Genomic DNA, 15,363 nt, shown 5'->3' on the forward strand with positions numbered 1-15,363 from the left:
ACGAACCTTCAAGTTGCGAACTTTCAAAGATCCGAACATGCGTTCCCAGGTCCAGTCATGTAAGTTAGTTCATGTGTCTGGAGTACATTGTCACATGCGTGCGTCCTCTACAAGTGGTTGTGCTTCTGTGTACTTCTGTGCAGTACTGTATAGAGTACAGTAGTACAGTATCTTTATTTCAAGCCCAGGATGTCCAGAACCAAGTGTAAAAGCAGCAATGATGTGGCTGGTACTACTGTACTTTTCAAGGTACTGTACTGTAAGATTAAAAATGTTTTATTTTTTGTGTTTGTTTTTTATGCATTATTTGTGTGAAAAGCATTATAGGGCTTCCCTGGTGGCGCAGTGGTTTAGAGTCCGCCTGCCGATGCAGGGGACATGGGTTCGTGCCCCAGTCCGGGAGGATCCCACATGCCGCAGAGCGGCTGGGCCCGTGAGCCATGGCCGCTAAGCCTGCGCATCCGGAGCCTGTGCTCCGCAACGGGAGAGGCCACAGCAGTGAGAGGCCCGCATACCGCAAAAAAAAAAAAAGTATTATAACCCTATTACAGTACAGCACTATATAGCCAACTGTGTTAGCTGGGTACCTAGGCTTTGTTGGCCTTATGAACAAATTGAACTTACGAACGCACTCTCAGAACAGGATTTGTTCATATGTCAGAGACTTACTGTACCCAAAGGACGCCTCAGTCACAGGATGCATCACATGCCCCTATTCTTGTCTTTATTGACGGAAGTTCTTTAAGGGTGTGAGCCATGCCTTATCTGCATTGCTTCTCTGCACTGTCTGTGCTGAGCCCGTGCTCAGCATCTCTTGAATAAAAACACATAACCTGTACCAGTGTTTTCTTGTTAACAAGGACACAGCCAACAAAGGCTCCCTGCTCATGTAAGTTTGGGAAATGCTGGACTAGAAGGATTAAACATGTATCTATGCCTCAGGGCATCTTAAAATCTTTAATACACTCGTGTGTGTTAGGATTCTGCAGAAGCCCCTAGCACACCTTGTTTTCAAACTGACTGGGCCTGGAAACACCAGTAACACCTTTCAGAAATACTGTTTTCTGAAGTCCATTTGGGAAAATGCCTGCCCGTCCATCGGGATGACCTGTAGACAAAGCACCGTGTTCCGAATGCTTTAGATCCAGGTCTAGCGGTTGTTTATTTGGAACGTCAGACACAGTCAAAATGGAACCAACTAATTTTTGTTTTTCTACTTGCCCATTCATGGTTAGAAAACAAAAAATTCCAGTGCAACTCCAAAAGAACCCTTTCCCCTTCAACTCTGCAGAAATCTAATTAATAGGGACAGCATATACCAGCAGGAATACAGCCATATACAGCACAACCTCTTGCAGAAGAGACATCAGCGTTCTCAAAGCACAGCAAGCACTGCCGAGAAGCACACTCTGCTAGACGCTAAGTAAGGTGAAAAGGGTCAATAACACGGGCCCTTTACCTTCGATGCTTAACCCTACTTGAAAAAAACATGCAACTGCTACTATACTCCCATTGGAAGTTCTCAATTTATAAAAAGAAACAGAAATTAAAGACTTGCATACTTAATCTTTTCCAGCTGCTGAAAGCTGACAAGCGACTAAAGAGAAGGAAATGGAAGAACTATATTTTCCGATGAACGAGAATAAAGTGTTGCAATTACAGCGCTCAGTTTTGCAAACGGCAACTTATTCGAAAAGCTTAATTGTACTCACTCTTCCAGTGGCAAGTCCAATAATAGCTAAACTAAAATAATTCTGAATTGAAGACCACACAGAGGTAAGCACCATCTATTCATTCTTTACTGACAAAGAATCCATTTACAGACTTATTAGCACCACCATGAGCTTATGTCCAAGTGTGTCAGGTCACGAAGTGCACCTCCCAACTGCCAAAGCATCAAAATTATGTGCAGACTTTCTGTTGTATTTAGGATTTTCGGGAAACAATCAGTGTGTCTGTGAGAGTCCTTTCGGCGGAACAAGGAACCAGTCATAACAAGGTCCTTCAGAAATTTTAATCCGTACACCTAGCACCTTGATCTTGGGTTCATCACGATTTTGGCTTTCCATTTTCCACTAAAAGGAACGAGGCTCCTTGAAAAAATGACTGGTTCTAGGGATGAGGGTGAAAAAGTACAAGATACGCTTAGAATATCTTGGTGTGCTTTTCAAAAAAAGTGAAGTATTCAGAGAGTGGTGGGGACATGTCAAAAGGACACAGGAGCCAGCATGAAAGGGTCCCACTGGCCAAGTCTGGGAAAATGTGAGCACTAAGACAAATAATCAAGATGATGGCTTATAATCCATGGAATAAGAGTCCATGAGTCCATACTGTTGTAAATAAACAAATGAATGAATGAATAACAGGGAAAGAAGTGAAAGCACTTACATCAGAATTCCAACTAATAAATGCAGAAGAAATTAGGGAATGACAAAAATCTCCATTCTGTAACCACCCCAATAATAAGTGCTTTGGCCAAGAATCATCCATGGATGCTAAGACTGCTGGGTAGAACTGGGATAGAACATAGTCTCAAAGCGTCTCCCCATAAGATACTTACTAATTACACAGGGGATAAAACTTTACAGTAGAGAAACCCACAGACAAAACGTTAACCAAGCATCCAAGCAATCAGAGTTCACAGGGGCAGTTACGGGACAAGCCAGTAACGTGTGCTTCCAGATAAAATGCCCTGAGTAGGAGGTGTCAACCCTCTGTGACAGTCCTGAGAACATCTTAAATCTAGTCATGAGGGAGCATCAGAAGATACAGACCAAGGAATGGTCCATAAAACCATGGCTGGTTCCCCTGAAAATGTCAAGATGTCAAGTCATAAAAGTCAAGACAGACTCAGGAACTGCTCCAGATTAAAGGAGAAAGATAGAAATAGATATGTGTTTGTATATGTAAGAACGATGTATGTATGTGTATGCATGTATGTACACACAGAGACACAGGAGGGGACACAGGAGGAGAAAGCAGGGCAGGAGGAAAAGAGAGGAATTTCTGAGAAAAAGAAAAGATGAGGTAAAATAATACATGGGTGAAAGTTTGAGAATTCTTCGTACTCTTTTTGACCTTTTTGTAAGTCTGAAATCATTTCAAAATTAAAAATTAAAAAATAAATTTATTACAGTGTCTGTAATAAAGTCCAACTGCTTCTGAATTCCATAAAATAATGTCATAATTATTGGGCCCTAAGTTATTTTTTTTCCTTTTTAAAGTTTCACTTTTTTCCCACTACGAAAGTAATCCATGCTTACAAGAAATGTAGAAAATATGGAAATGTAAACAATAGGAAAAACGGCCCGAAGTCCAATCTAAGACAACAACGGCTAACACTCATTTCTTTTGTCTTTGTTGTATTTATAAGTATGTATAAAAGTTAAAAAAAAACAACATAGTATACAGCGTGATTCTTTGAAATGTCTTTGTGGGTATATAAAAGCAACACAAGCTCATGGTAGAAAATTTGCAAAACTCAGAACAATAAAAAGTAAAAAATGTCACGCATAGTTAACTACAGTGAACTTTTTTGTATACTTGTTTACAATACTCTTTCTAAGCATTTTATAAGAACTAAGATAACAGATGTTGATTGTTATGCATTTTCAGCTTATTCAGCAAATATGTATCAAAAACCCACTGTACTGTGTACCAGGCGCTATGCTAGTCGCTTGAAGAAATACAGCAATGAACACAGCTTTTATTATATACAGACAATACCACACAGGCCATAAATAAACAGACAATCCATCACATGACAAGTGGTATGAAGAAAACAAAACTGCAAGAGAATATGGTAGGAAGTGGGTGACACTCAGGTGGTCACAAAAGGCCTCTCTGAGAAGGTAACCTTTGAGCGGACGGTGGCTGGAGGTGAGGGGGCACCTTCCAGGCAGAGACAGGCTGCAGGTGAGGACAGCGACAGGGAGGGAGCGAGCGGCGGAGGAGGACGGAGACAGGGATGTCCTTCCCTTGCGGTGGGGGGACCGGAGTGGGGCGGGCAGGTCCCACAGGGCCCCCGTACAGCAGGGCTGGGGCAGCTGGGACCAGAACCGCGGCAGCAGAGGTGGGAGCGGGTGTGCGGATTCAGCACACATTGTGAAGATGCAGGAGGAGAGAAGGGAAAGACCACGGCAGCGGGCAGAGCAGCGCTCCCACCTGCAAGGATGCATGGGGGGGAAGAGAGAAGAAAATGCTTATTTCGGTTTCATCACGCCGCACGTGAGATGCTTCCGTAAGCAGCTGTACACACAAGTTTGAGGTCTGGGGAGAGGTCGTACGTTTGGAAGCCGTCAGCGTGAAGGTGGTATTCGGGCCACGGCGGATGCGGTGGCCTGGGGACCGGGAGCAGGGGAGGGCTTGGGGCCACACCTTGGGGCCGCATGGAAGGAGACAAACACAGAAGAGCTCGTGAGGCGAGAGACACCCTGAGGGTGCTGGCCCGAGGCAGGTAAGGAAGCCCTCCAGGACCGGGAGGGAGTTATCAGGGGTCGAACAGTGCTCAGGCAACAGGCCACACGCCTGAGACGGAGCACTGGACTTAGCAACGTGGGCGTCACTGTGGGTGACACTGACAAGCACAGTCTCGGGAAAAGATGTGACAGAACTTCACTGGGGACAAGAGACAAGGAGGCGGGTAAAGGCAGGAGTGGTTCTTCCAAGGAAGCTTGCTGCGAAGGGAGCAAGAAGCGGGGCGACGGGGAGAGGATGACCTGAGGGTGATGTCTCAGTATGTTAACATCCCATAGGCATGATGCGGACGGCGTGGGGTGGAGGACACGGGAAAGACGGGCTTAACCCAGTCCTGGAGTGAGTCCTGGGGCCAGCACTGTAGAGCAGGGTGGGCAGGGCGCTGGTGCACAGGCAGATCAGAGTCCTGACCTGGCAGGAGGCAGGTGTTTGGTTCTCCCCTGAATGCGCTTATTTTCCCAGTGAAATAAGCAAACCACCAGCTCAGAGTTTGGGGTGGAAAGAGAAGATGTGAAACAGGCATATCTGGGCGGGGAAAACTAATTAGCGAAGGAATTACAGCAGGACTGCCGAGCAACTCCGAGTGCCCACCTGAGGAATGCTCGTGATTTTACACCTCTCTTCTTTTCTGATATAAGCATTTAAAGGTACAAATTTCCCCCTAAGCACCTCTTTACGTTAATCCCACAAATACATTGGTGATTTTGTGTGTTCATTACCCACACAGTTAGAGACAGTTTGCAACTTCCTTTTTGATTTCTTCTTTAACCCAAGGAGTTATTTTAGAAGCTATTGCTTGATTTTCCAATATGTGAGAATTATCTAAAAAGGTTATTATAATTATTTTCTCATTAACACCATACTCTTTATGGTATCAATCTTTTCAAATGTATTATTTTCTGGCTAAGCGTATGTCCCATCTTGAGGAACATTCCATGTGAACTGAACATTAGAAGAATGTGTATTCTGCAGGTGGGAGTTTAGTGTGCTGTAAAGGTCAATTAGGTCAGATTGGCTGGGAGTGTTGTTCAAAACTTCTATATTCTGGTAAATTGTGATTCTCAGAATCTGTCTGTCTTCCCAAATTATGGGGCCGCGGTTTGTCCTGTGACCTCAGTTCTCTGATGGATCTAAGAGAAGCTGGTGGATTTCGGTCTGTTGAGCTCTTTTCCTGTTATGCAGGCGGGAGTGGTTTCTAAGTTCCTGAAACGTCGGGCTGGAGTCATCTGTGGATCCTGTTTCTACTAACTTCTCTTTCTCTTAATTATGAGTCATGCTTTTCTCCTTCCCCATGTGTCTCCTATTTTAATTTTTTGCTGGACAACGTGTGTAAAAGACTAGTCAAGAATGAAGTAGACAGGGCTTCCCTGGTGGCGCAGTGGTTGAGAGTCCGCCTGCCGATGCAGGGGACGCGGGTTCGTGCCCCGGTCCGGGAAGATCCCACATGCTGTGGAGCGGCTGGGCCCGTGAGCCATGGCCACTGTGCCTGCGCGTCCGGAGCCTGTGCTCCGCAACAGGAGAGGCCACAGCGGTGAGAGGCCCGCATACCGCAAAAAAAAAAAAAAAAAAAAAAAAGAATGAAGTAGGCAATGTTTACTCCTATGAAAGGTGCGACCTCAAGGAGGAACACGACTGAACTCAGGACGCTGGTAATCACAATCGTGGACCCGAGAGGAGAGTGATCATGGTTAGGACAACTTTAGAAAACAACATTAAAATCCTTGAAAATCTTCCCTCTAAGTTTTTAGATGATAATAACAGTGCAAATCACAACCATCAGAAAGACACCTGTAAGTCACTGAAGACACGTTACCATAAGCCTACGAACTCATGAAATGGGAAGAACACCGATGACAAAAGCAGGGAGGTTTGACGGCGGGCGTGACTGAACGTTGGGACGTGGCCCGCGCTCCACCTGTGCTCTGGACAATTAGTCTACACTTAAACCCTGCCAGGTCGCAGCCCGTCCAGGGCAAGGAGAAGTGAGAAACGGCCCCCTCGTCATTTCTTCTGTTAAGGAAGTGTTTCCGATGTTCCAGGTGGGGCGGTAAGTGCTCGGATTCCCAACAGTCCTGCCTTTGTGGGGGACTCTTACTACACTCACCTCCAGTTCTACGGCTGACGGAGTTGTGCCTTATACTTTCCTAAGTACACATTTCTCTTACGTCTCTTCACTGGCTTCCTACTTTTATCCACAAGTCATGCAAATACTTATCTCAGATCGAAGCAGGAAACTTTAAGAAGTTTAAAGTTGTTTAAACTTTGACTGTTTCTTCCAGTCAACTCTGTCCACTACATCTATGCGTTTTCTCTTAAAGTACCTCAACCCAGCCTTAACCTGCATGGAACTGAACTTATGATCTATTTCTTGCATATACTGTGTCTACATCTTCCCTTTCACTTCAAAGATCCCATTTGGCTAAAAACATCCAAGAAGTCTATTCAGTGCATGCCTTCAAAATACTTAAATCTCTATTCTGACTAGAACTGCACTTGGTATAATCAATTAATACAACCCTGAATTTCAGATCCAATTACATAGAGCAGATGTATTACACTGCAAGCCCTCAAGGAAGCATTTTTATGACGATTTGGCATTTGGTTTGATACGAGACATAATACATACCGTAAGGAGTAGCAATAAAAATAATAATCACTAATTAAAATCTGAGAAGAAAACAGAACTTCTTTCTCATTTATACAAGTACTCAATGTAGAAATTAATAGAAAATAGATTTTGTAATAACTTTTTTTCAGAGACTCACGTTTAAAATTAATGGAGTCTCAAAATTTTATACCATTTGTAAGAACGATCTTAGCTCTTTGTGAGAAAGTCTAATAACCTATAAGAGTAAGAAATCTTAAAAAAAAAAAAAAAGGTGCCAAAAAAGACGAGCAAGGTATGTACCAGTTTTAGACAAGAATTATGACAGTGACTCCCTGACAAAGAAACATACGGTTATGTCCAACAGCAAGATAATGGTTAATGATACTGTATCAATATAACACAGTAATCTCTAGCTATTAAAAATGTCTTAGAAGAATCAACAAACATGTTTACTATATACAACTGAGTATAGGCTACAAAACCGTGTGTATGAGGTATCACTTTTATAATGATATACACAAAGCATTATCAATGATTTCCCCTGATTAATAAAAAAATTTGTACTTTTTTTCCTTTGTGTTGTCCTGTGCGAAGGTCTCTATATGATCTTATTAGCACCATCAAATATAACCAAACACTTCGGGGCAGGGGAGGCACCTAAGGTCTAACTCCTTTCCTTGTGACATTCTCTCAAGAAAGGAAAAGGAAGACAGCTATAATCACAGAACGAGGTGAAAGAAGTGGAAACCAGCCTGGGAGGTATTGAAATGGATTTGCGTCATCCTTGGCACAAATGCCCTATTTCCTTTTTAAAGCAAATTATATTAAAATTACATTATAATATCAGTAGGAATTTGATTGCAAGACACTGTAATTTTAATTGAGCAACTAGCTGATAAGAACAAGAGCACTCAGATAATTAATCAAGGAAAATGATGAAAAAGCACTCCTGATTTAATGTTAATTGCTACACTAAACTGTCATTATTTGAAGAAAAATATATCAATATTCCATTACTGGAAAACCAAGTGACACACTAATTTTTTTTCAATGAAGTAGTGTTGATTTACAATATTATTTTAGCTTCAGGTATACAGTATAGTGATTCAATATTTTTACAGATCATATACTCCATTAAAATTTAAGATAATGGCTGTAATTCCCTGTGCTGAACAATATATCCTTGTTGCTTATCTATTTTATACCTAGCAGTTTGTATCTCTTAATCCCATACCCCTATCTTGCCCCTCCCAGTGGTTACCCCACTGGTAACCACTAGCTTGTTTTCTGTATCTGTGAGTTTCTGTTTTGCTAGATACATTCATTTATTTTTTCGATTCCACATATAAGTGATATACAGTATCTTTTTCTGACTGACTTATTTCACTAAGTATAATGTTCTCTAGGTCCATCCATATTGCTGCAAATAGCAGAATTTCATTCTTTTTTATGGCTGAGTAATATTCCACTGTATATATGTACCACATCTTCTTTATCCATTCCTCTGTCAATGGACATTTAGGTTGCTTCCATGTCTTGGCTGTAGTAAATAGTGCTGCTATGAACACTGGGGTGCATGTATGTTTTCAAGTTAGTGTTTTCATTTTTTCTGGATATAAACCCAGGAGTGGAAGTGCTGGGTCATATGGTAGTTCTATTTTTAGTTTTTTGAGGAACCTCCATACTGTTTTCCATAGTGAATTCACCAATTTATTGATACATTCCCACCAACAGTGTACATATCCTTGCTGACATTTGTTATTTGTAGACTTTTTTTTTTTTTTTTTTTTTTGCGGTATGTGGGCCTCTCACTGTTGTGGCCTCTCCCGTTGTGGAGCACAGGCTCCGGACACGCAGGCTCATCAGCCATGGCTCACGGGCCCAGCCGCTCCGCGGCACGTGGGATCTTCCCAGACCGGGGCATGAATCCGTGTCCCCTGCATCGGCAGGCGGACTCCCAACCACTGCGCCACCAGGGAAGCCCTATTTGTAGACTTTCTGATGATGGCCATTCTGATAAGTGTGAGGTGATATCTCATTGTTTTGATTTGCATTTCTCTAATAATTAGCAAAACTGGATATATCACCCTCCCAGACTTCAGACTATACTACAAAGCTACAGTAATCAAAACTGCATGGAACCAGCACAAAAATAAACACATAGATCAATGGAACAGAATAAACAGCCCAGAAATAAACCCACACACTTATGGTCAGTTAATCTACAACAAAGGAGGCAAGAATATACAATGCAGAGAAGACAGTCTCTTCAACAAGTGGTGCTGGGAAAACTGGACAGCTGCATGTAAAAGAATGAGATTAGAACATTTCCTCACACCATATACAAAAGTAAACTCAAAAATGGATTAAAAACCTAATTGTAAGATGTGAAACCATAAAACTCCTAGAAGAGAACATAGGCAGAACACTCTGACATAAATCACAGCAATTTTTTTTATCTGTCTCCTAAGGCAAAAGAAACAAAACCAAAAATAAACAAATGGGACCTAATTAAACTTAAAAGCCTTTGCACAGCAAAAGAAACCACTGACAAAATGAAGAGACAATCTATGGAGTGAGAGAAAATATTTACAAATGATATGACTGACAAGGGATTATCATCCAAAATATACAGACAGCTCATACACTCAATATCAAAACAAACAACCAACCCAATCAAAAAATGGGCAGAAGACCTGAACAGACATTTTTCCATAAAAGACATACAGATGGCCAACAGGCCAAGTAACACACTATTAACCAAAACCACTTTAAAAAGTGGCTTTCCTTCTCCCTCCCACTCCCCTCCCCACACCGTCACTCATATTAGAAGTTAGTAACACTCAAAGGAAAAAAATCTGAAAACTACTAAACACGAATTTTTTATTTTATTGGACAAAGCTTTGAAAGCTTTTGATTCTTATTCTCTAATTATAAGGCTGTTCAAGTTACAAATTTCCTCTTCTTCATTTCTATGACTGTTCTTATACTCAATACCAATAAGCAATATTTTTTCATTGAAAAGAAACAATTCCCTGAAAAGCCTGGGAAATATCTAGTTCTGACAAAATTTCTGGCCCTTTAAAGTCAAGTGTCTAGTTTGGATGTAGTGGGAGCACTGTAACCTGTAAAAACCTAAAGATTTCCCCAAAGTTACGTAGAGTCACTGGGGCTTCAAAGGCCTATCTGGTACTAGGACCAGGTTCTCTTGTTTGATGTAAAGTTATTTAAACCCTCATGACCCTGAACTGTTCCCCCAGAGATGTGATGAGAATCAGAATGATCTGGTGAATCGGGCCCTCAACTGCTAGTCTTCCTTTCTGGAAAAGACCAAAGAAATTCCTTCTGGCCCCTTGGTCTGTTCTTCCTTCCTTAGACCCACTAGAGAATTAGTTACTCAGGATTACGGCAGGAGGACAAGTCTCCCAGGACAAGTCTGCTGCTCAGGCAGGTATGACCACTCTAGGGTCAAGGCAAATCCCTAAAGTTCCCCTTGGGATTCCGCCAAGATGGCATTTGTAGACAAAGTCTAGCCCTCCCTCTGTATCACTTATAGGAAGTTCAGATGACTGTACATCACCTGTCCTAATCTGGGGGTGGAGGCGCTGGGGGCAGGGTGGGCAGGATCCTACTGAATGATGATCAGAAACTCAAAGGAAAAAAAAAACAGACTCTGTTTTGACTTTATCTTGAAAATTAATCCTCAGTAATGGACGAATTTTAATATGACAGACTCATACTTTCCTAAAACTTCACTTTAAAAATAACTGATGAGTGATTAGAAAATTAGAAAACAACACAAAAACTCTACTCAGTGCTCTGTGGTGCCCTAAGTGGGAAGGAAATCCAAAAGGAGGGGATATATGTATATGTATGGCTGATTTACTTTGCTGTACAGCAGAAAGTAACACAGCATTGTAAAGCAACTATACTCCAATAAAAATTTTAAAAATCTATTTATGCCCAGGAAAAAAAAAAGAAAAAAACATTGTTTTATTGATTTATAAACATTCTTTTAAATTCTTATTTTCCTTAACAATTTTAGATGATCACAATTTTTTTTGCATATACCTTTTCTCATCTCCTATATTTCCACTCAGTGGGAAAAAAACCTACAAAAACTAAAGATTCACCCAAAATGTAGACGTCACTCATCATGTGCGAGAGTTTATGGCAGGTCATAAGTGCCTGTTGCCTATCGTATGACCATATTGACCTCAATTATATATGCTTTTGTACCTTCAAAGTAGGGGCCCAGTTGACTTTACTTGCCGTGTGCTGCACCTACAGGGGCACCGAGTGAACAAACAGGAAGAAATCAATCACTGGTTATCAGTAATTTGCTGCTCCACCACCAATTAACAACCATCCTCGTTTTCTGAAGTTGCACCCTTGGCTCTCACGCCCCCGTCCTCCCTGGGTGGCGAGCACGGGGCACCTGGGCACCTGTGAGGGTCTGCCGTGAACCGGCCACGTGGCTCCTTGACCGGGCGCAGGGCCGTCAGTGCAACCCTCCTGCCTCGCCGGCCCGGGGCCTCGCTCGTGCCCAGCGCCTGTTTCTCTCCCCGTGCCCTCCTGCCTTTCTTCACCCGCTGGCTTCCTCTAGCTCCTTGCGGCCTCCCTCCACCCCCCACAACAACCATGCAGGCCTGCGATGGCCACCGGGACCTCTCGGTCCTGGGCCACACCCCAGCGGTAGATCCCACGATAAACGAGCACACGCGCTGTGTCTTAGTTCAAACTTCCCGACAGAACACGACTGGCCCAGACAGGCTTTTCGATCCAGACACGCAGCATCTGACTTCGTAGGCCACCCCGATCACAATCCCTGCAGTGATTCCTAGCATCTTCTGTTCAAGCTCCCCCAGTGATTCTAGCAGAGAATCAGGGCTGAAGCAGGCTGACTGGGGTGGACCGTGCTTGAGGCCAGGACCCATGCCTGGTCCACTCACGAGGCTAGAGCAGGATATGTGTACAAAACACCACCACAGGGCTTCCCTGGTGGCACAGTGGTTGAGAATCTGCCTGCTCATGCAGGGGACACGGGTTCGAGCCCTGGTCTGGGAGGATCCCACATGCCGCGGAGCAACTAGGCCCGTGAGCCACAACTGCTGAGCCTGCACATCAGGAGCCTGTGCTCCACAACAAGAGAGGCCGCGATAGTGAGAGGCCCACGCACCGCGATGAAGAGTGGCCCCCGTTTGCCGCAACTAGAGAAAGCCCTCGCACAGAAATGAAGACCCATTGATGAAGACAGCAAAAATAAAATAAATAAATTAATAAACTCTTACCCCCAACATCTTCAAAAAAAAAGAAATAGCAGAAAATTTCGAATTAGGCATGAGCATGAATTTAAAAAAAAAACATCACCACGGCCCCAGTGGTGCACTGTTTCCTACTGCTGCTGTAACAAATTTTCACAACTTTAGTGGATTAAAACAACACAGAATTACTATCTTACAGCTCTAGAGATCAGACGTGTGAAATGTTACCACGGGGCTGAAATCCAGGCGCTGGCAGAGCTCTGTTCCCTCTGGAGGCCCCAGGGGAAAGTCCAGTTCCCGGCCTTTTGCAGTGTACAGAGGCCACCTGCACTCCTTGGCTCGTGGCCTCGTTTCCTGTCTTCGGAGCCAGCGACGGTTGATGGCTCCTCCTCCCATCCTATCACTCTGACACTCCTTCCTCCCACTTGAAGGAGCCCCGGGATTACACGGCCCACCAGACAGCCCAGGATAAGCTCCTTCTCGTGAGGTGAGCTGACGAGCAGCCTTCATCCTCCCCTTACCCGGTCACACAGCACATCTGCGGGTCCCCAGGGTGAGGATGCAGACGTCCTCCGAGGGGCTGTGATCATTCTGCCTACACACGGACTCTACAGAACAAAACGTACCCTGCGGGCAGTTGCACTTAGAAGAGACTGTGGCCAAGCAGGCACCTCTGATGTAACACTGTGCACGAGACACGGTGTGATTATTAAAACCTTAACGGTTCATGTTGGTTTTCATCACGCAGACCTTATGCCAATAGACGTTTCAGCCATAAGAAAACAAGAGACTAAAAAAACATTCTTACGGAGATACATGAATGCACACAGAAATACTTTCACCCTTCAATAATTTACAAGGTATCCTCCTGTAATTATATGAATTTATACATTTTACCAACAACCATTACCAAAAATCAATTATAATTAGTTCAGATTCCAGAAGAAATCTATTTTGAAGCACATTTTAAGCAATTTCCAAATTACTTTTGTTTAGCCAATGATTATAGACATAATATATCAAAAATATATCAATAATGATGTGCTACAATTCTTCTAAAGAAAAAAAAATACTCATCCATAGTGTTTCTTCTTCAAAACAAATAAAAGCACTTGAGTTTTTTTTTCAAACCACTCTCTCCTGCTTGATGAAGCCAGGATGTGAAATTTCATGGAGGATTTTCTCATTATTAACAGAGGTTCTGAAAATTTAACTGTGAAAACCTGTCATCCAAAATGCAGTGTGAACCATCTAAACCGAAAAGGAGTGGGACGAAGTGAGAAAATAAGATCACGACGTAAATGTAAAAGTTAGGGAGAAAGACTGCAACTTCAAAAAGCTTTGAAGGAAAAGCATTTTCATGCGTATGTGAGTCTTAAGATATGGAATATTTCTTGGGTATTTCATATTAATGTTCAAAATTAGAGTAACAGGAAGTCCTCTCTTCCTTACGCTTGCGTTTGCTTATATTTCTATAATCTGTGTATGTAATGTGTACATGGCACTGCATATGTATAACCATCAACTCATCTGCTGACCTCAATTTGGAAGTCAATACCTGCATTTTAACCTTTAGTAGGTTAAAATCAGCAAGTCTCACTAGCTTGGGGCTTGATTCTTTGATTCATTTGGAACATTATTCAATCAACAAACATGTATTGAGCCTCTCTTCTAAAGCCGGGCATATCATAGGTGTGACCTAGTTTTCAATTCATTACACTGAAAAAAAATTAGTCCTGTCCAAGTTTAATGCATAATTCATGTTTTTTAAAATGCCAATTATTTTACCCTCATTTTTAATTAGCTTTTAAAAATGAACACTACTTTAAATCTAACATTTGGTGGTACCTAGTAACTTGTGAACTGGTCAATGCTAACTTCATCACACGAAGCTGGTATCTATCACCAGACCAGTGAGGGGGCCACAGCTGATTGCACGCTGGGAAATTCAAGAGGGAGGGTGGGAGGGAGGGAGGCTCTCTCCTTCAAAGCTGCAGCCTCTTCTCTGGACAATCACATAACTATTGAATCGAAATCAATTTGCTAAATTTGTTAAAATTAATATGTCACTGGTAATCAGAAGAAAGGAGACCCGAGACAAGAGCGCTCACTCAGACTGCTCAGCTGGCGTATGATGGCGGCCAGGGTGCTGTTGGTCACACACTCGAGTTCGCTGGGGATGCCCTCGGGCAGGGCTCCCCGGCACAAGTGCCGGGGTTCGATGTTCCTCTTCACTAAAGGCATGGCTCACAATCTGAAAATTAAAAAGACAGTTTTAAAAGCTCATATTCACATTTTAACAAGCCTAGAGTTCCAACTCCCTGGAAAACTGACTCTTTTCCAGGAATCTGCATTATCCTATCATTTCTATGTGAGAGAATCGGCTCAATATGCAACAGATGTTGAATTACTTACACGAATGCCATAGATTTCAAAGATATATGGACAGCACAATCCTACTTTTGTAGAAAAAGGATGTACGCAAGATTTCCAGTTAAGCATTAGCGACTGAATATGTTCATTTTTACCTTTCCCCCACTCTGCTAAAATGACAAGAGAGACGAAAGGCACAAGCCCACGCGTACTAAGAGAGGAAAGGACACAACAGCCCAGAACCATAGGCAGAGCTTACAGACTAGGACACGGGAAAGGCTGAACCTGGGCTGCAAAGGAGGCAGCAGGACGGAGCCCAGCTACCTGGGCGAAGGGTCACCAGACACTCAGGAAAGCCTTCCCCATTACCCTGGGAATTCAATCCACTTCTCTCCTCAAAAAGTAATTATACATCCAATGACATCTCAACTTTTCGTGTAAGGAGGTATATAGAATTTCAAGCCTACCACTTATGCAGCAAATCTACTGCCCCCTACAGCAGGAGAAAACCCAGTGACTGGGACACACTGTCACCCTGACAGGGTGACCATAAGGCCCAATTCACAGAAGCAGCAACCCAGAAAAGCCAAGGAGCCTGGTGGCGTCTGAGCAATCAAACCGGCCCCGCAGCCTCAATCTGGA

At 43.0% G+C, this 15,363-nt stretch overlaps 1 protein-coding gene across 2 annotated transcripts in view; it reads right to left on the reverse strand.

The window, feature by feature from the left end:
• Nucleotides 1–14,592, reverse strand: part of WASF3 (WASP family member 3) — a gene marked incomplete at both ends in the record, with an annotated part of 37,375 nt that extends 22,783 nt beyond the window's left edge. For both annotated transcript variants that reach the window (XM_079721875.1, XM_079721876.1), the window contains one exon: nt 14,460–14,592. In XM_079721875.1, the coding sequence (XP_079578001.1) occupies nt 14,460–14,592 (133 nt within the window). The remainder of the gene's footprint in view (nt 1–14,459) is intronic.
• Between the last annotated feature and the right edge of the window lie 771 nt (nt 14,593–15,363).

The sequence above is a fragment of the Hyperoodon ampullatus genome (assembly GCF_949752795.1).
Source record: "Hyperoodon ampullatus genome assembly, chromosome: 16".
NCBI lineage: Eukaryota > Metazoa > Chordata > Mammalia > Artiodactyla > Ziphiidae > Hyperoodon > Hyperoodon ampullatus.